This window comes from Rattus norvegicus, chromosome X (genome assembly GCF_036323735.1).
Source record: "Rattus norvegicus strain BN/NHsdMcwi chromosome X, GRCr8, whole genome shotgun sequence".
Taxonomy (NCBI): Eukaryota; Metazoa; Chordata; class Mammalia; order Rodentia; family Muridae; genus Rattus; species Rattus norvegicus.
The window spans coordinates 109,155,078-109,177,391 of NC_086039.1; the positions used below are offsets into that span (position 1 = coordinate 109,155,078).

The window sequence follows — 22,314 nt, forward strand, 5'->3', positions numbered from 1 at the left end:
TGTGTTTCTGGTTGACTTGCTAATGTTCTGTGCCTCATTTCCCTAAGTATATGATGGGTCTAGTACTAATACCATATTCACAGTCCTGAAAGAATTTAATGTACATAAAGCGCTCAGTACTCAGAACACATCTAAATAATCAATGAATACTAATGCACCTTCTTACTTTTGGTCTGAGCAACACATTATTGGCCATTATCGAATACCAACTTTGTGCCAGGCATAATCATGCTATGAATAAAAATACAAAATTGTTGTTGTTCTCCAGGAGAGGAGACAATTAGTAGGAAATACATATATGTGTGCTAATGTGAATGTTCTAGAAGTGCCCAGTATTTGAAGTAATAAACACTTTCTAGGATTGGATGATAACATTCACCATTTAAGGAAATGTTGCAATTTTTGGCAAGGATGGTTCAGCGAGTGTAAGTTCATTTATGGCTGTGTTTAATTTGACTATCAGATGAAATTATCTAAGGAAATAGTCCTCCCCTGTGTGGAAGTTGTAATCTTTCTTCTCTAAAGGCATATCCAATTATTAGGTTCCTCTGCAAACATATGGATGAATATGTTTAAGTACCTGAAAATTATAAAATAAAAAAATCACGTTTCATTTTTTTAAAACATAGCTAAGCAAACCTTTGAACCCAGTAACCTAACTGGGAGTGGCTGTCTTATAAAGAAACCCTTCCCATTTATAGCCCAATTTACTGTAGGAGGCTCCATGAAATACCTGGTTAGTTTCAGGACATTGAGTAGGTTTGATTTAGAAACATCTTCCATGAATACATTTATTTCACTTAAGTGCTAGATATAATTGCACTCACTGTTTGTGATTCCCATGAGAAGGTTATGCACATATTACTACTCACTGACAATATTTGAACAAATACCACTGGAAGAATCAAATTTTCAAGTCCTGATGAAGATTTCTAATGCTACTGAGAGGAACAAGACTCCTCAAAACCAAGAGATGCCCTTTTCTCTTTTATTAATAGCACCGACATCAGGGAGACATGCTTTCTATTGAGAGCTAACTCAGAATGTCAAAGACTCATAGCAACAGCTGTATGTCCAATTCTGAAACGACCATGCAAAAATGGACAAAGCAAAAGACTCCTTAGCTCTGTCACTTGGGACACTTTTTTTTTTTTACTCCCCTGTCTGCATGAAAACAAAGGTTCCCAGAGTGAACATTTTCTGGCTGTTCAACTTACAATTTCCAGGTAGATCTTGATTTTTATCTAGTCATGTTTTAGAAAGCACGGGAAAAAAACCCACATGGAAGACAAGTTTTGCAACAGGCAAGTGCTAGTTGAACAAATCTGTAACGAGAAACCCAGATAGAAGCAGAGGTGCAGTTACTGATTAAGTCCATAGTTGAAATTCTTCCCTATTCAACTTGACCAAATGAAAGAGTTTCCGAAGGTTAGGGATTGAGAAAGTGAAAGGGAAAACCATCATCTCTTATCTCTAATGACTCAACTTAATGGAGATAGGATGAAACCGATTTCCATGTGTGCTAATATAAAGTAATTCAAGCTCACACTCTGAAGTAAAATGGATCATTCTGCACTGAAACTGCATTTTCCCAAAGCTGTCTGTCTTTTTTTTTTTTCCATGCAGGCACTTGGAATGGAATCATTTCAGAAAGGAGAGAGCTAGTTTGAAATATAGCCCTGTTTTCCTTCCACTGGATGTAAAATAGGAGCAGCCCTTATATCTTGCCTTGACATGAAATACAGAACAATATTGGAGAATAGGGATTGAGAAATTTGTGGGGCCTCCAACTCATCACAGTCTCAGAGAAGAGATGCCAGGGGAGAATTTAGGAGGAAATGATCCATGCCGAGCGTGGGAGCTGGAATGGTAATGTTAATCAGGAAACGAAGACATAGAGGTAGCCACTTGCTTCTGCTTATTAGTGAAGGAAAAGAAAAAAAAAACAAAAACAAACCTCAGGCAAGTGTCTAAAACAAGGCTTGAAAGAGAGTGGGGTGCAGAAAGACTTCCTGATTAATTTCCCAATAATTCCTATTGCTTAAGCATCCCTGGGGAGTCTATCAGGCTGAAAGTCTCCATTGGTTACAATATAATTATTCTGCAATCACTTTTCCTTTGGAAATACTTAATGACTCTTACTTTGTGTTACTTGCAGGTGAGAGCCCAGCCTCTGCGGTTCTTAATGCCTCAGCAGGATTATTTTCACTAAAGATGGAAACACTGGAGTCTGAATTGACCTGTCCAATCTGCCTCGAGTTGTTTGAAGACCCCCTTCTGCTCCCTTGTGCTCACAGCCTATGTTTTAGCTGTGCTCACCGCATCCTGGTCTCAAGCTGCAGCTCCGGTGAATCCATTGAACCCATTACTGCTTTTCAGTGTCCTACATGCAGGTATGTTATCTCGCTGAATCACCGGGGCCTGGATGGCCTCAAGAGGAATGTGACCCTGCAGAACATTATTGATCGCTTCCAGAAGGCTTCAGTCAGTGGGCCCAATTCTCCAAGTGAGAGCCGTCGGGAGAGGACTTACAGGCCTGGTTCCGCCATGTCGAGTGAGCGAATTGCATGTCAGTTCTGTGAGCAGGACCCTCCGAGAGATGCTGTAAAGACATGCATCACCTGTGAGGTCTCCTACTGTGACCGGTGCCTTCGGGCCACACACCCCAACAAGAAACCTTTCACGAGCCATCGCCTGGTGGAACCAGTTTCAGACACACATCTTCGAGGGATTACCTGTCTGGACCATGAGAATGAGAAGGTGAACATGTACTGTGTATCTGATGACCAATTGATCTGTGCCTTATGCAAACTGGTGGGTCGTCACCGAGACCATCAGGTCGCTTCTCTGAATGATCGATTTGAGAAACTAAAGGTAAGCAGTATTCCCTCCCTCACAATTCTCATTTAGTACATAGTTGTACAGTTAGCAAGGTCCCCAATAAACTGGATCACTTTTTCTATAGGTCAAGTAAGTCAAGTTATTTTCTTCCGGAATAGCCTATTCACTGCAAGCTTCTCGGGGACTTATGTATTACATAAGCCAGCTTGTGTTTATGTATTTATGTGCAGTTCTGGGGAAGGAAACCCATGGTGTACTTCACCAGGGTAACAGCAGTCTTTCTCCTCTGTGACCCATTGTGCATTATCTATCTTTGCTACGATCTTTCCACCTCGTCTATTCAGTACATGAGTACCTGTGTAGGTGTACTGCAATTAGCATGTGTGTTAATTTGCATACATTTGGGTGGGTCTCTGTGGAGGTGTGGGTGGAGGTGTCTGAGTATATCTATGCAGACGAGAGATCTGTGGAGGACATTAGTATATACGTGTGCTGGCAAGGTCTGGGGATGTGGCTCAGGGATAGAGTGCTTGCCTAGCAAGTGCCAAGTCCCTGGATTATAGCTCTGGTTTTGCGAGAGACAACAACAACCACAATACCTCACCAGGCAGCAAGGAAAGCAATGCTTGGCATTGGCCACTGCAAGTTGCCAGTGAGTACTTCACTTGGAGCTAGCTCTTCCACCACAGATCAGCAACCCAGGAGGGGTACTCCAACACGGAGTAGCGTAAAATGAAAGTGATGGCTATGGAACCTAGAATTTGAGTTTGTGCCTGGCTTTGCTATCGTAGGCCCAAGCTAACACACTTGTTTACAGGCCCCATCTTCCAAGTTTCCAGTCTCTTTGTGCTCAGTGGGACGTTGTGTGAAGTTATGTTATGTAATATTTGTTTGCAAGTCCAAGTGCCTGTTACCTCACTTTGATGGTCATGAAAGTCAGACGTAGCCAAGTGTTGGATTCCTGTTGCTTTCCTGATCTGTGGTATAATTTTTCTCAAGGAGGAAGCTACTTGACACAGATTCCAGACTAAATAAAATGCTTAGTGCTGGCTTTGGCAGCGCATACACTAAAATTGGAATGATAGAAGATTAATTAGCATGGCCCCAGTGCAGACATGACATGCAAATTTGTGAAGCATTCCATATTTTTTGCATCATCAGAATATATTGTATGGAAAAAATATTTTCAATGAAAAAAAGTTTAAATTTGGTAATGTCTCAGGACTTCTGGAGGATTAAAACCTGTATTGTACATTAGATGCTGTTATAGAAAAATTAAATGTGTAATTGCCCACATTGTTGTATAATTTAAAACAATTGTTATTTCTACCAGAACTATTATATCTTCACACATTTAATTATGTGTTCATTATAAAATTAAATGAAATCTAACAAAAAAAATTAAGTGTTTAAATGAATAGTAAGATTAGCAGCCTCAAATAGAATCTAACTGCACGCTCTCTGGACCTTCCTTCTAATATATATTTAAGAGTCAATGGCATTTTTTCATTTTAGAGAATAAATAAACACATTTTTTATTTTATTCAGTTCATTCTTGTAGGGCTACAAAGGGTAATATTATTGACTTAAATTCTTAGAGTCATCAAATTGCTAGGCCATGCACCTGGTCTAGTCCAAGTCTTACATTTTAAAGTTTCATAAATTGAGACTTTCTTCCACTAAGTGAGTTGGTGAATGGTAACAGACCTGCTTAGTAATTAGACTGGCACTGAAAAGGAGTCTCCAGGCAGAGACAACCATCTTTTTTTTTTTTTTTGGTTCTTTTTTTCGGAGCTGGGGACCGAACCCAGGGCCTTGCGGTTGCTAGGCAAGCGCTCTACCACTGAGCTAAATCCCCAACCCCATCTTTTTTTTTTTAACTGCCATTTCCCCTCTGAAGCTCACTTTATGCTCCAGCAACTACACATCCCGTAGGTCTGTGATTAGCAGCATGAGGAAAATGACACAATTTCATAACTTTTAGCTTCACAATGGCCAAAGACGGGGGTGGGAGCGAGCAGAGTGAGGGACATGGAGAGGATAGGGTAATCAGTGCCAACTATTTTCAGGTGTTAGCATCGTAATAAGCATTGGCTGGGAAAACTGTTCCACACAGAAATGCTGGCATCCATATGTACTGCTGAGATAACAAAGAGGCTGAGTAGAAAAAGTCTGTCTACAGAACACTGGCTAGTTCAGAATAGCTGAAAACATGGGGTGATACATCAGGCATTTGACAGGATACAGCTCTAGTCCTCGTCTCCTGGGCTGGGGAAACACAAGTGTATTTTATAAAAAGATGTCTCGGTCCATGACTAATCAGTAATTTTTGGAGAAAGAGTGGCTATATTTTTGATAGTTCCCCCTTAATTTTTAGGAAATGTGCAGAAAAATCTGTTTATAAATTAAGTGGAAACTATTTTTGCTCCTTTTTGGATGGAGACTGGAAACATCTGAGTCATTCCCAACTGTGTGGTTTGTTGTGTTGTCTGAAAAGGAAAAGGAGGGTGTGTGTGTGTGTGTGTGTGTGTGTGTGTGTGTGTGTGTGTGTGTAGGAGAGAGTGGTGAGAGAGGAAGGGAAAGCAGGAGAGAGAGAAAGGGAGGTGGGGGAGACTCAGGTAATTTCCTCCACCCAGTGCTAAGTATGAAAGGCTATATTTCACCGCATAAAACAGAAAAGCCTGACTTAATGTCGTGTGTACATCCTTCTTTGTGTTGATTTTAAATTAGAAAAACATTTGTGGTTATTCACCTTGATTCCTTGATTCTGTCCTCGAGAGACTGGAGAAAGCTAGCTCGATGGCAGACGCTGTGGGAGAAACAACCTAAGCACATTCCCCTGGCTCTGAGAGGACAGTGCATTCTGTCAGAAAAGGGAAAGACTATACCTTTCCCACACACACTGACTCACACACATTCTCTCTCTCTCTCTCTCTCTCTCTCTCTCTCTCTGTCTCTCTGTCTCTCTCTCACACACACACACATACACACACACACAAATTGACTTTTATCACACCACAAACACACACACACACAAATTGACTTTTATCACACCACAAACACACACACACACACAAATTGACTTTTATTACACCACAAACACACACACAAATTGACTTTTATCACACCATACACACACACAAATTGACTTTTATCACACCACACACACACACACACACACAAATTGACTTTTATCACACCACACCCACACACACAAATTGACTTTTATCACACCACACACAAACAAATTGACTTTTATCACACCACACACACTCACACAAATTTACTTATCACACCACACACACACACACACAAATTGACTTTTATCACACCATACACACATGCACAAATTGACTTTTATCACACCACACACACACACACACAAATTGACTTTTATCACACAACATACACACACACACACACACACAAATTGACTCTTATCACCCACACACAATTTTTTTATTTAAATACTTGAGTATTTCTTATTTACATTTCGAATGTTATTCCCTTTCCCGGTTTACGGGCCAACATCCCCCTAATCCTTCCCCCTCCCCTTCTTTATGGGTGTTCCCCTCCCCATCCTCCCCCCATTGCCGCCCTCCCCCCAACAATCACGTTCACTGGGGGTTCAGTCTTAGCAGGACCAAGGGCTTCCCCTTCCACTGGTGCTCTTACTAGGATATTCAATGCTACCTATGAGGTCAGAGTCCAGGGTCAGTCCATGTATAGTCTTTAGGTAGTGGCTTAGTCCCTGGAAGCTCTTGTTGCTTGGCATTGTTGTTCATATGGGGTCTCGAGCCCCTTCAAGCTCTTCCAGTTCTTTCTCTGATTCCTTCAACGGGGGTCCTGTTCTCAGTTCAGTGGTTTGCTGCTGGCATTCGCCTCTGTATTTGTTGTATTCTGGCTGTGTCTCTCAGGAGAGATCTACATGTGGTTCCTGTCTGCCTGCACTTCTTTGCTTCATCCATCTTATCTAATTGGGTGGCTGTATATGTATGGGCCACATGTGGGGCAGGCTCTGAATGGGTGTTCCTTCTGTCTCTGTTTTAATCTTTGCCTCTCTATTCCCTGCCAAGGGTATTCTTGTTCCCCTTTTAAAGAAGGAGTGAAGCATTCACATTTTGATCATCCGTCTTGAGTTTCATTTGTTCTAGGCATCTAGGGTAATTCAAGCATTTGGGCTAATAGCCACTTATCAATGAGACACACACACAAATTGACTCTTATCACACACACAAATTGACTCTTATCACACACACAAATTGACTCTTATCACACACACACACACACACACACACACACACACACACACACACACATTGACTTTTATGGTTATCGGCTGATGCAATGCTTCTTTTTACTTTTATATTCAACCTCCTTAGCTAGGATTAGTGACCTAAAATGTTGTTCAGCAAAAACCAAACCAACCATTGTGCTATATAAGAAAGGTTGGAGCAATTGGGAGCTAGCTTTTTTTTTTAACAGAGCTGAGGACTTATGGGGGGGGGGCACTTATATGTTTTATGATCTTGTTTGTATAATATGCCTAAAGGGTTGACATTCAGGAAACATAACCTTCAGAAGACTACCAGTAGTTTAGTTAGTTCAAACAATACTCATGGTACTGACAGTTACACATACCTTACTTAATTCATGATATATGCTGCATTGTATAAAACTGCTTCACATTTCAGAATTTCTATTTATACGAGCTCCTTCCCTTATAAAAGACTAATATTATTGTATTATCAAACGCTGGCTTCAAATAAAGAAGCCAATTTCAGTGCCTCTCTCTTGCTGGTAGACTTCAACTTGATATTCTAAAATCTGCTTTTTATCATTTGCTGCTCATTTACATTTCCCCCTCACGACTCTCAATTTTGCCAGCTTCATCCACTTGGATGAACTTCCTAACTGCGTACAAAATGTCCAGTTTGGCTTTTTTTCGACATTCACCAGTGTTCTTCTCTTGGCCTGCTTAGGAACTCTACCTGTTTTTTAGAGCTCAAGCCAGACCCCAGAAGTCTGCCCCAACACACTCTAGAGACACCATAAATTCCTTGAGGCCAGATACAATGTCTTTGGTTCTTGGTTATTTTCCTTTGTGTTCGCCAAACATACCTCTTTAAGAAATCCAAAGAAATTAGGTCTTCATAATGACATGGGGGTTTTGTTTATTTGTTTGTTCTATTTTTGGGGGGCAAGGTTTTGATTTAGTTTTTGTTGTTTGTTTTTTTATGTAACACAGGCTGACCTTGAACTCACAGTCTTCGTGAATCTGATTCCTGGGTGCTAGGATTATAGGTCAGAACCATTCTGCCCAGTGTTACAATTATGTTGTAGGAAGTATGCTAGTGAACATAGCTTGATTTCGTTCTCATCTTAGTAGATACAAACCATTCTTGCCATTATGAATATCTTGGAAGTCTAAAAATGCCTCCTGTGAACTACTGACAATTTTCAAACCCAGAGCGTGAGCAAATGTATGACATGTCCTTAATTTTAAGTGCCTATTCATTTTGATTACTGGATTTTTCAACTGCCTAACCCCATGATGACATCTGTATAAATCAGACGTGATTATTATAATTCTCTTTGAGAGTGATGTCTTCACATTTCCATGCCCACAGCCTGCCAAAAATATAGTTGATAAAAAACCCAGGGGGAATAGAGGAATTTCCTGAAAGGGATAAACAAGCACATTTTCCTTTTCTCATTCTATTTCCTCTAATTCACCACTACAAATAATTATTAAATGTAGCTATATTTACATATTAAGATTCTTGTTATTACAATATATTACCTGGAACTAGATTAAGCTTTTTCCATTGGAAAGCAACACACACACACACACACACACACACACACACACACACAAAGGTTGAGACAGAGCTATAACATTCCCAGATGAAGAGTAAGGAGATATAAGACTTGAAGAATGTTCAAAAGAAAGCTACAGAAAGAGTTCAAAGTTTGGAAAGAAAGATATTGTTGAATCCCATCACTTTGATTGCTATCCTTCTTCCTACTCAGTCACTCTGTTGTCCTGTCACTCACTGTCATTCTGCTACTGCCTTTCCCCAGTCAATTGTCTGTGCTCCCACTTGACACCCACTTCTGTTAGCTAAGACAGATGCCCTTTCAAATATGTACCAGTAAGCATTTGATTATTTCTGAGCCAATATGAGTATGAATATAAACATGAGAAGATACATATCTTTATGAGAGACTGGGTTGGGAAGTTGGTATATTTGCATAAATATATAGGCATCATCATCCGCAAGGGTGTACATTTCTGCATGAATCTGTGACCGAGAATGCCTCCCTGGCATTGTATCAGTGTGCCCATCAATGTGGGTCACTGTATATAAAGATGAACATCTGTGATATCTACTGACAAGTTAGGCAGGTGGGGATCATGAGTGTAAGACTTTCTGTAGGCACTTTAGGGAGGGTTAGAGACTCAAAAATAACCTATCCTAAAGCGAGGCCATGCAAGGTTAAGGGTCACTCTAATAAATGAGCCAGACCTCTATGCTCAATTAAAAAATCTTCAGTATAGACCAGGATGGGTTACCATAGATGAAAGTTGTTTCTAATCTTATTTACTTGGGTCTAGAATAACAGTTGTTAAAGATAGCAAGAAAAGCAGCACTCAATTTGATGAAATTTCTACTAAACTTAGAAATGAAAAATATATTTGGGATTTATGTTCGTTGAGGCATGGGTTGTAATGGACAAATGTGGATAAGAAGGCTAACATCAAGGGCTTTCTCAGCTCAGCCTGTCTTCACCCTTCAACTCCAGATCCGAAAGTTACCATTGCTTATGACGCTAGCTTCTCTGTTGTCTCTGAACTTTTCCACTCTCCCCCCCCCATCACAAGTACGTATAAATCTAGAACTAGGTATGGGGTTGAATGCCTGCAATCTTAGTACTTGGGAGGTAGAGGAAGGAGGATCAGGAGTTCAAGGTCATTCTTGGCTGAGAGTGAGTTCGAGTACACCCTAGGATACATGAGAATGTGTTGTAAACAAACAAACAAAATCCAAACGTCAAAACAAAGTAAAACAACACAAAAGCAAACATAGGCAAGGGCATGTTAGCATATGCCTAAATCTCAGCATTTGCATACAGTAAGGGGGAGGGTTGCTGCAAATTTGAAGCCTGCCTGATCTATATAATGAGTTCTGGACCAGCCAGGCCTACATAGCAAGACTGTGTCTCAAAGATAAGAAAACAGAACATGATTCTAAAACAAGCAAAAAAAAATCTGAATACTTCTGTAAATGGCTTATGTGGGTGTCTGAGTAAGTGTATTTTAATTTCATCTCTACTAAAACTGCTTTCTAGGACTGATCTGAATCCTTGCTTTTTCCTTCCAAGATTTCATCGATTTCTCTGGCTCTGCACTCATGTAGTATTAATAGGAGTCTGTGCTGGAAGATATTTTCTGTTGCCATCTCTCTAGCTTAAGAGCAAGTTTAGCAAATAGAAACTCCACTTATGTGTGTTCTCCCCTTTATGTTTTCAGATTGTTTTGTCCCAGATCTTTTAGTCACTAGTGGTTGAGCTAAATCACTACTTTGAGCATACTTCAAAAGATGATGGATGATTCAGATTACTCTCGGGTTGGTGAGGATCTTGTGTGTTGCTACTGGAAAAACGAACCCACAACACAAATATAATACATGTAATGAAAAAGAATTGTTGAGTTTAGAGGAGTGGCACTTGAAGAAGGAAATATAATGTCTCTTAGGTTCATGAACATTGGATATAATGAGAGTGCCTTGTTCTTTGTCTCACTTGATGATAGAAGAACCTTTAACTGTAGCATCAGGGATTTGGATTAGAGAATCCTTCATTCATTTAACAATTAATGAGCACTTACTTTGTGTATCGTGCATTTTGGACATTGTGGCGGGAGTGAGAGCTACAAGAAACAAGGCGCAGGCTTTGTCACACTGGGGCTTTGAGCTTAGTTGGGAAGACAAACACATCAATTGAAAAATCCAATTCAGTTTGATTGCTAACATGATAGAGATTTGCACAGGCTGCTCTGAAGCACAGAGTTTAGGACAGGAAAAAAGATGGCATCAAGACGCAGAATTGAGAATTGGAGATGGATTTGTGATCAAAGAAGGGTCAGATTGGAAAGACTCCACGAGGAAAGACCTGAGTAGGGCTTGATGAATGGCTGCAGTGGTTTTAGATGGTGAAGAGACTTAAAGAGGAATGTTTGAATTGGGATGTCTTAAAAAAAAAGGCACTGAAGATGTAAATAAAGAAGTTAGGAAGAGACAACCTGTAATTATGGGTCATTCAACATTCCTTTGTCAAATATTTGCTGACCACCTATGAGATGCTGTTCCAGGGATAAACACAGTTTAATCTCAAGCCCTGGTGAGAAACAGGGAGAGACAGACAATTAAGAACCTGGTCACAGAATAATATAAGCACAAGAAGTTATGAGAGCCTTGGAAGAACAGTGGGAGAGACTTTGGCTGGGTTTTGGACTTCCTTATTGAGGAATTGGGGCAAAGTCAGGGAATAAGGATGTTCTGGCAAAGAGAGTAGAATGCATTCAAACATCTGACAGGTGGAACCAATGGAATGTTCCAAGAAGTGTTAAGGGTAAAGATCTAGAAGAAATTGAAATTCAACTTTTTCCAGTGGCTGAAAAATGGCTAGAGGAATAGATTTAATTGGCTTTAGAATGGACGGTCAGCCACCCAAAAGCAAGCTGAGAAGGAGGTCAAGGGTTGACTCTCTCAGCACACTCGTGCTCAGAAATTATATATGAAGGAAGAACAGATGAAAGAGAAAGAAAAAAATTGTAGCCAAAAGATTGGCAGCGAGGAGAATAGAATTCAGAGACTTTTACTCACCGTGATGAGTGTTATCAAAATAAATGCTACATTTAGGTTTGTTTAGAAGGCCCAAGTAAAAGTAACCTGTTTAAGCTAGATATTTAGTTAACTCTGTCAGGCATCTGAAGAGGAAGGGAAACATGTAGAATGGTTCAAGTAATATCCCTGGTCAACACAGAAGTGGAGGTTCAAGTCTGTGTTCAATGTTTGCAAAGACATCTGAATGAAAATGGGGTACGGTGACAACCCATTTCACTGGGCTCGAGAGTCTGCCATTTTTTAACAGACCAGAAGTGGAGTCGGCCTGTGTGATATACACCTAGAACATCATCTGCATCTCATTGTAGGACATAGCTTATGTCTCTACAACAGCAAATAAGTGTTGGGGGAAAGAATAAACTCTGGCATAAGGATGTGGGCTTCAGTTTGTCGACCAGATGGTGTGTTCTGTTGTTGAAAGGCCATATGTAATTGATATATAAAGTGACAGACTGAAGCAAAAGCAAAGTAAGCATTTCTAAGACAAACACTTGGGAAAAGAAGAAGGAGAAGGTAGAGCATGAGCTGCAAAGCATAGTAAGATTCTAGTTTCTGGTTTTTGAATGAGCAGGGAATGTTCATATGGATAGGATGAAAAAAGAAAATAACAAAAGGGTGATGACTGGGAGTGGTGGCACCCACTCACATATTTGTTTTGCTTGTGGAGACAGGTTCCCACTATGTTGGCTAGAACTCATGGATGATCTTTCTGCCTCATTTTCTTGAGTGCTAGGATTCCCAATGGATGGATGGATGTATGTACATACACACACACACACACACACACACACACACACACACACACACACACACACACACACACCAGCACTCCTTTTTTTGTAAATTGTTTTCCTCCTGCCACACTGAGGTTTTGAACATACAACCTTATACATTTTAAGTAAGTGCTGAACCACTGAGTTATATCCATAGACCCGATGATGACGATGATTTTACTTTTACTGGTTTTTAATGCAAACAGTCATTTCTGGTCCTTGTTCCTATGTTTCCTATTTCCCACCTTATTACTCTATTTCTACCCTTCTCTTGCTTTTTATGACTAAATCACATTCGTGGAGATGCATGGAAGTTGTCTTAATCTTTGAACACTTAACTTTGGGATTGATTTTTTTTCTCTTTCTCACTCCAACCCTTTGTCCCAGGGTTCAGTCCTCATATTGAAGCCCCAAAGTTGTAATCTTGCCTAGGTATAGAAAATATTCTCCCTGGATCTTTTGGAAAGCTAGTTAGAAAACAGGCTTTTGATGGAGCCCTAGATGTCTGAAAAGAACAAATTGAAGAGCTGGACCCCTTTCCAGGCTTTAAGACTTGCTGTGTCAGGTCAATGTGTGTAAGTGCTCATGTGTGTGTAACTACATATGCCTCCATGGAATGGAACAGCCAGGCCAGCTCTGTGCCATAAGTGTAACCTCTCTGCCTTTAATGAAGATCTGTTTTTTTTAATATGACTAAGTTTATTGCGAGAGTAGAAAAGAAGAATGTTACCTTAAGTAACCTGTATCTAAAGAAGTGAGAATTTTTTTTTAAAAAGCAATTATTTAGGTGAGTCACAGAGGGCGTTTTGAAAAATGGGATGCTGTCTGAAAGAAGAGTGGTCTGTGCCTGGCTTCCTGGACAGAAAATCGTGTTCTTTAGTAAAGGAACTGTAGAGCTCAAAAAGGCCAGGCCTATACAACGCAAATGAAATGGAATTAGGGTGAAAATGGAGTCAGTGTAGACTGCCAATTTAGCTAACACAGGCCTCTTACAATCTCAATTATGGAAGTCAGCCAAATCGTCCCCTCTTTTTGTGCTGTTTAGACATACTTACAATTTTGTGAAAGCTAGAATGTAGTCATTAGAAGGTGAAGAGGGCCTCAGAGTTTCATAAGCTAACATGGCTTCTCACCCTCACAAAAGGGAAACGCAGAGAGACTCAGAGGTAACCTCCTGCAGCAGGAAATGGGAACTTCATCCTGCTTTCCCTGCCAACCTCCTGTCCCTGTTTCCTCCCAGCAGATATCTCCATTCCAATCTCCCCTGCCACTTTGGCTCTCTTGCTGTCATGGTTCAACTGTTTTGAGAATGTACTAACAGGGCTCAGACAGAGGGAACCTAGCCCAGTCATTAACTGGAATCCATGTGAAAGAGCAAAACAAAGCGATTCTTCAAAACTGAATTACAATAACAAAGAGACATGTTTATTTTGACATGAAAAGATTTTGTGTGCATGTGCACACAAATACACACACACAAATCAACTTTGTTTACTAGACATGGTATAGACAAGATAATTCTGTGGCCAAATCAATCATGTCATTCAGACCGAGAGTGGCCCTGAAAGTTTAGTTCTCCATGATTTCTGAGTGTTGGGCATCTTGGAAATGGTGAGGAGACAGACTACACATAATTGCTTCAGTTCTCTGCTTCCCTCCGCATATGGTCATTATTGAGAACCAATTCCAATTTGAAAGGAGGTTTTCATTCCTTACAAATGACTGGAAGTAAGTAAATGTTCAGTGTTTCCCCCCAAATTACGTCTTATAATGTAAGAAAACAGTGGCAAAAAGCCATCAACAGATGGTGTTTTCATTAGCCCAAGATTTATTTTTCAAAGCATTTTCATATTAATGAAGCAAGGTTGAAATTAGAGTCATCTTGTCAGCCCTAGAACTGTGTCGTTAAAATGGACCAGCATTCTGTAAATTGCTGGGGGGCCAGAGCAAACTAACCATTTGCCATAATTTTGTGATGGTAACCCAAGGCCCGTAGTCTAACCAGACCCCAAATTATGTGTTCAGCCCTAATTTTTCTTTTCCGTAGCTTTGTACAAGCCACGAGTCTCAGCTCAGGGCCATAAATGAGGAACACACAGCAGGGATCTTAGTTCTGCTCTGCAGTATGAATTATTTATGATAAATCCATTCAAGGCCAGTGTTCCAACAGGTTGCAAGTACTTGTTCAAAAACATTCTCCCGATGGAATCTATGTTTGAATTTGGAAACACACTGTAGTGGGAAACACAGAATTTTGAAGAGAGTGTTCCTTCTCTGGATTTGTTGCTCAAATGGGCTAGTCATCAAATATCTCAGTATAATGATTTTTGATATGTGTGATTTCCATTTATCTGGGAATGTGGACTACTCAGCCAGAGGAAGTCTTTGACTGATTGAATCCATTAGTGATTTCCCCTCTCTAATTTACACTAGCCTCTTTGATCAAAGTGAGCTCTATTCTATGCACTTTATGGTCGAACTTTTGGAGAGGAGTCTAGGTTTGCAGCCTTCTGAGGTACTCTTCTCCCACATGATTTAGCATCTATTTCCAAAACCCTACTGAAACTCCTTGTACAAAGGTTACTTGGGACCTCTGATTACCCAATCCAGTCCATCCCTCATCTTTTAAAATAAATTCTCACATTTCTCTTGGTCATTGTACATTTGACAGTGATCAGTCTTTTCCTGAAACATGTTTCTCTTGATTATCTCCTGAGCTTGGCCCAGATGCGCATTTGTAACTGCCTCGAATATTGCAGAATGCTCACGGTGTTCCTGCCTCCCAGGCTTTCCTGTTTTTCTGTGCTCCCCACATTGCTGCTAGGTAAATGTCCCAAATGATTATGTCATTTCCTTATTCAACACTAAAGCAAATAGGTACAAACTCATTTGTACATTCAACATCCTCCAAATAGGTCTTTCTCTCCACCCCAGACAGGTTCGACTTATGCCGCACTGGCTGATCTGGAACTTGCTCTCTAGCCCCTGCTAGCCTGAAGCTCACAGTTATCTGCCTATATTTATTTTCTAGTGCTTGGACTAATGGTGTATATAACCATACTCAGCAAAACAGGGCTTAAAGCTCTTTTTCCATTCTTGTACCCTATGTTCTACCAAACTAAACTGTTTATTGATCCCTGGATATAAACAATATTTTTTGAGAGTGTAAGTATTACTATGTTGTTCAGTACATAGTAACTGAACAGCAGTTCAAACTCCTGGACTCAAATTATGTTCCTGCCTCAGCTATCTGAGTGGCTGGGATTACAGGTGTGTGCCACCACTCTGGCTGCTGTATTATTATGCTCCTCTTATTCTTTGTCCCTGAAACACCATGCCATCATTATCTCTGTTAAAGTCCTACTCGTCCTTCAAGATCCCTCTCAGCTTCCTCATCTTTAAAGTTGCTGCACATTAACATGGTAGATGCTCAATATGTTTTCGCTATAGTAAATCTCTGAAGTGTCATTTCCTCTTTATCCCTTTAGCATCTATTTAGTTCAGTGATTGCGCCTAATTCAATGATTGCTGTCATTCTCTTTTCCTTCTCCCTAATCCCTTCTATTGAGAGCACAGATTAGATGGGAACAGAATTAAAGAAAGATGAGAAAGGCACCTCAAGAAAGAAATGAAATAAATCAGGGGTGGCGTGGGTCACTTCCACTAAAGCTAAGGTAATCAAGAAAAATCTGTGTACTAGAGACTTTTCTATTGCTAGAAAACACCAGGACCAAAACTAACTTAGAGACAGAGAATTTATTTTGGCTTACAGTTCCAGAAGAATAAGAGTCCATCATGGTGGGGAGGCCTGGCAGTTAGCAGCAGACATGGAGACAGGAGCAGGAAGCCAAGAAGTCACTGCTTTGACTCTAATGAGAAGCAAAGAGGGTGAACTAGAAATGGGGTAAGGCTTTCTAAGCTCACGGTCTTAGGGTTTTAGTGCTGGGCAGAGACACCATGACCATAGCAATTCTTTCATTGGGGCTGCTTTAAAGTTTCAGAACCTTAGTCCACTATTGTTATTGCAGGAAACAGGGTGGCACACAGGCAGGTGCTGGAAAAGTAACCAAGAGTTCTACATCTGGATTGGCAGGCAGCAGGAGGAGACTGTCACACTAGGTCTAGTTTGAGCTTCTGACACCTCAAATAGCCCCTAGTGACAAACCTCCTCCAACAAGGCCACACCTCCTAATAGTGACACTTTCTATGGGCCTATGAGTCCATTTTATTTAACCCCAACCCCCAACAATACACTTCCTCCAAGACTGCATCTCCTATAACCTCTCCCAACAGTGCTAAACTGTTCAAATACCTGAGTCCATGGGAGATATTTCATCATCACAATCTGACATGAGGGAAAACAAGAGTTTATCCGGTTCTCAAAATTCTGTCTAAGAACAAGTGAAATCAGATTAGCTGGCCTAGACGTACATAGATATAGCCTTTGAGGCCCATTCAATAAACAATGCCAAAGTTATTAAGGAGCCATAACTACTTACTAGACAGGAAAGGATCCAAGATCATGAGTCCCCTCTCTCTATGTCTCTTTGCTCCTTAGTGTCCTTCCAACCCCTTCTTTCAATAGCATGAAGACAACAAGGAAACAGTGAGCATGACCCAGGGAAAGAATAGGACCAGAGCGAGGGTCAGGAAATTGGGGTATTATGTTTGGAACAGATTTGGTGAGATATTGAGATAATGGACACGGGAGTAATATATACTGAGACCAGGGGAAGCAGCTCTCAAAGCTAATATTTGGGGATAGGGAAGAATGAACAGCCTTGGTCAATATAGAGAGACATATTTTAGTTTTCATGCAAGGAATGGGAGAGAGTACCTTGCTCAACTGAAATATATGTTAGAGTTATACGTACTTGTAGAACTATGTTATGTTCAAAATACCTGCAAAGTGTTTCTGATGTGGACCTAAAAGGAGCTGTGTATCACGAAATGATGTTAAATAGTAGATATTTTCTAGATAGAATCGGGCTTTGTGTTTGAAATTCTTTGCTTCTATGGAAAGAAAAACCGTGAGTTACAAAAGTTGCTTTGGGTGAATATCACATTTAAGTATATAATATTATAAACAAAAATGCAGAACATTTTAGAGTATTGATTCAAAACTCTGGACTTGTTAGGAATCCAGGTTTCAGTCCTACCTTTGGCTACATATTTGTTTTATAGCAGTGAAACTCTGCCCTCGTTCTACCATTCATCTATCCCATCTGAAATTGTTTGACAGAATGTGTCTGACAAGAAGTAATCATTCAATAAACTCTAGGTCTGGGGAAACAATTCAGTTGGTAAGCAGCTTGCTGTGTAAGCATGAAGATTTGAGTGTGATACTCAGAACCCATGTCACAATCCTGGGTGTGGTGATGTAAACTTGTAATCCCAGTGCTAGGGAGGCAGAGACAGGCAGATTTCTGGGGCTCACTGGCAAGGCAGTTAGCCTAATTGGCAAGCACCAGGCAAATGACTGTCCTTTCTCAAAAGGCAAGGTGGATGGCTCCTGATAAATCAAATTCAAAGTTGTCCCATGTCTCCAAAAGCATGTATGCACACATGTATGTGCACTTGCATATGTCACATGCACATGTACACATTAAATTTTAATTGTTAGTCTATTCATTCAAAAAAAGGCAGTAATATAACTACCCTATTTGTCGTACACTGATGAATTTTTTGAGAGTAAAAGGAAATGACTATGAAATGGTTTGAAAAGTTAGATATAATATAAAATTATATAAAAAAATTGTCTTGATGTCAGTAAATTCCCAAACCAGTCTACAAAGTTCTGAGTGGTACCGCTTTTCCAATCAGGGCAGATATACATTTTGGCCTGTAGCAGACTGGATAATTCTGAAATACGACTCTATTGAGCTGACTGTGTGACTCAGCAGTAAAACACTTGCTCAATAGAGGGGCATATACCTACAATTCTAGGAGTTCGTGGGCTGAGGCAGGAAGATCACTGTAAGTGTAAAGCCAACATGGGCGATTTGAGGATCCGTCTCATCTTCGTGCCTCCTCCCTGAGAAAGAGAGAGAGAGCTCAGTTTTCTGGCTGATTGATTTCCATATTACATTGGTTCTCAAGTTCATTATTCTTTTTCTCCCTTTCTCCTTTTTCCTGCTGGCTTCATACCCTCTGTGATGGCAGCAAACTCTCGAGATGAACCTCACCAACCTGGTTAAGCGCAACAGCGAACTAGAAAATCAAATGGCCAAACTAATACAGATCTGCCAGCAAGTTGAGGTATGTACCAATGACATTTGCAATTCTTTCAGTGGATCTGAACAGGGTGATCTGTGAGGGACTTTAATTTTGCCAGACTGTAGCTCAGCCATTTGGGGTGAAGGACTGAACTATAATGTAGGTGATTTCTCGTGCCTTTAGCAATTTTGTCCTAAGAAAGGTGACTTTTCAGATTTGCTAATGCCGATGGTTTGTGGAAAAGAAGAAATGAAGAGGAGCTCTCGTCTTTTCGAACAGTAGATGGTATGAGAGGCATCCAGGAAGCAATTCTTCATCAAACTGGATATTATCACTTACAAAGTCATTTGGGGATAGTTGGGGAATCATGAATTCTTAGGGTAGGGTGATGGTCACTCAATAAACATTCTTTCCATTCATCAATACCTGCCCACTGCCTGGCTTCACCTCCCTTCATCCCACAGCCCTGGTCTACGCTGTATCCTCCTTTATCATCTTGCCACTTAGTTTTGATTTCCTCTACCTAGTCTTTTTGTTATCAACAAATAATTTCTATGATTAAGTTGTCTGAATTATGAACTGCTGTGCAAGTAAATCTAAGGTTTAACAATATTACTGACATTGAATATTAAAAGAGCTTAGAAGGACAGTTCAGTTCTTCTTGGCAGGAAAGAGTAATAGAAAGTTGTTACTCTCTCTTCTTTCTCTTAAAAGCATATACAAAACTTCATATACATTATTTTGTTGTGTGTGAGTTTATGGAATAACTGTTAATAATACTTAAAATCTAAATATAAACCAGTGAAAATATAGGATTTTTCATGGGCAGTGATTGGGTCATTTTTCCTAATTCTATATGGAGTCTAATAATTCACTCTTGTGTGGCTGATAAATGTAAGAGATCAAGTTTGTTTTGCCTTAAATGATGACATAATCTTATCACAACCCCAGTTTGGGCTTCCTGTTTAAGACTGAGGAATATCTCCATACAATGAATCCTTATGAATAAGTAAATCCATATCCCCCAATTGTTTGATCTTCTTAAAATCTTGAGTTTCTTCTAATATAGTGAACATACTTAAATGATGACCATCTCTAGCAGTGTAATCTCCACTGGGCATTGCTCTGTATAGAGCATGTGAGGTACAGGTGAAACACATATGTCAAACTGTAGAACGGGATGATGTGGGTGTAGGGAGAAGCAGAAAGAATGAAAAGAAGGAGCATTGTACTGTTAGTTGGAAACCTGAATTCCCGACTTGCCTCTTCTATGAACTAACTGGGTACATGAGTGTAAGTTGGATAGGACCTCTGTGTCAGCATCCTTCCCTGTAAAATGTAAAGTAGAAATGACACTGTGTTTTTCACCGCCTTTCCAGATTTCATAAGGCATGGATCTGTCAATGGTTACTTGATTTTGTTCTTTTTCTGTGCTGCCTCATTTTTTTTTCCAAGAAGGGAGAGACAAAGTAGAAAGTTATTATTTCTGAGTAGTTTCAACCAGTCAGAACTCCTTTGCATTACATTTTATCAAAGCTTCTGATTATGCTCTTAGATTATAGTGTAAGAAATCTGCCCTGCCGAAGGGACAAGAGAATATTGTAAGCAAAAGATTGGATAAGGGGTCCCTTAGCTTAGCATTTGATGATTGATAGTGGAGTAATAGATAACAGTGAATAAAGTGTGGTTAAAAATAAACCAAGCACTGTATTCATTCTAATCCAAAGACTATTAAGGATAGAGGAAGGAATAGTCAAAAAAGCAAAGTTTTATCTCGTTGTGCTTTCATGTTAGAATCTCTCTAAAATCTCATCTTCTGACTCCTGGGAAATTTATCATCCTGGCCAGCCTCACCTAAGCATAGCACTGTCCCATCTGTTCACAGCCATGCTGAAAACCAGTGCCTATTTATTTATTTATTTATTTATTTATGTTTCTCTCACATATTGCATCCAGACAGTTTCCTCTCCCTCCTCTCTTTCCAGCACCCCAGCACCCTTATTCTCTCTCCTCCATCCACTCCTCGGTTTCCATTTAGAAAAGAGCAGGCCTCCCAGGGGTATCAACCAAACATGGAATATCAAATTACAACAAGACTAGGCACATCCCCTTATTTCAAGGCTGGACAAGGCAACACAGTAGGAGGAAAGGGGTCCCAAAAGTGAGCAGAAGAGTCAGAGACAGCCCCTGCTCCCACTGCTAGGAGATCCACAAAAATACCAAGCTATACAACCATAACATATATGCCGAGGGCCTAGGTCAGACCCATACAGGCTCCCTGATTGTCAGTGCAGTCTCTGTGAGCACCTATGAGTCCAGGTTACTTAATTCTGTGGGTTCTCTTGTGGTTCCCTTGAGCCCTCTGGCTCACCCCTCCCCCTCTTCCACAGAATTCCCTTAGCTTCTCCTATGAAACCGGTTCTTTTTTATTATTTGCTCTGTTCTTTTGATATGGTCGCAGCGGGCCTCATAAAACAATCCATCATTGTGTTAGTAGGGGCGAATGCACTCTGGCCATTGGCTAGCAGGTGATTTTTCTTTCTTTGGCTGCCAGAACACATGCTAGGCAAGCGCTATACCATGGAGCAACATCACGGCCCAGGAAGTGATCATTAAAGTAGCTTTCTAATGTTAGCATTCAGAAGTTAACCCATGCCTTGAGGAAGTAGAGCTAGCTAGCAAGAGGGAATCCTATGGCGATCCAGCAAAGTAGCTATTTAAGTAGCACCCTTAGAGATGATTGTTAAATCCCATTATATGAGCCGCTGTCTCATCTGGCTACACAAAAGGTCAGCTTTTGCTACTAACTTTTTATATATGTTATCATGTTAGGTATAGGAAAATAGCTTAGGCAAACTATATATGAACTGGATGGCTTCCACGCTGTAAAAATCTACTCGTATGTGGTCATACCTGTTCAGGATAATGGAATAAAACACTGAGAGCCAACACAGAACAGCAAGGCGATATAATAGTGTCGAATATTATGCTATATTTTAGAAGTGACTGCATGGTCTGTTTAGTTTAGGATTCTGTCCTGAATGAAGTTGGGAGGAGTGGTAAGGAGCTGCCAGTGAATCTGGCAGGAGTTGGGGAAAAGGGTTTGCAGGAGACTGTGATTAGAGTACATTGTATGAGATTCCTAAAGAATTCATAAGATTCTTTTATAAGACTCAGAGCTGGACAGGGCCCTCTAGGATGGTTTATGGTAGTCCATGGCTGTTCTTTATGCCCTCATTCCTTCTGAAAGCTTAGAGATATGCCCTTACCTTCCCCTTTAATAACAGGGTGCATCCAGACTACCTATTATACTCATTCAACACAGAACCTGTATGTCCAAAAGGCTCCGGGACAAGCCCCAGGATTAGTAATGCAGTTAAAGGAGGGACTTGAGATTTCAAGAATACTCGTAAGTACTTTATACACTGAAATAAATAGTAGGATAATGCTAATTATGAGAGCCAGACACTGAATGGTGTCTGGACTTTTCCCCCCATTTTATTTTATCCAGATTTGCCTGTAGAGAGTGACTATATTCACAGTGTAATTTAAGCGCTTCACATTGGGCGGTGGTG

At 40.3% G+C, this 22,314-nt stretch overlaps 1 protein-coding gene and 1 non-coding gene across 5 annotated transcripts in view; both read left to right on the top strand.

Moving 5' to 3' along the window:
* Mid2 (midline 2) overlaps positions 1 to 22,314 on the top strand; it is a 102,201-nt gene that overhangs the window by 12,021 nt on the left and 67,866 nt on the right. For all 4 annotated transcript variants that reach the window (XM_063280153.1, XM_006234248.5, XM_006234247.5 and 1 more), the window contains exons 2-3: positions 2,159 to 2,874; positions 18,686 to 18,781. In XM_063280153.1, the coding sequence (XP_063136223.1) occupies positions 2,215 to 2,874; positions 18,686 to 18,781 (756 nt within the window). In that variant the 5' untranslated portion in view covers positions 2,159 to 2,214. The remainder of the gene's footprint in view (positions 1 to 2,158; positions 2,875 to 18,685; positions 18,782 to 22,314) is intronic.
* Positions 3,885 to 3,991, top strand: LOC120099415 (U6 spliceosomal RNA). Its single transcript, XR_005498603.1, has one exon. It is a non-coding gene; the product is annotated as a U6 spliceosomal RNA (small nuclear RNA).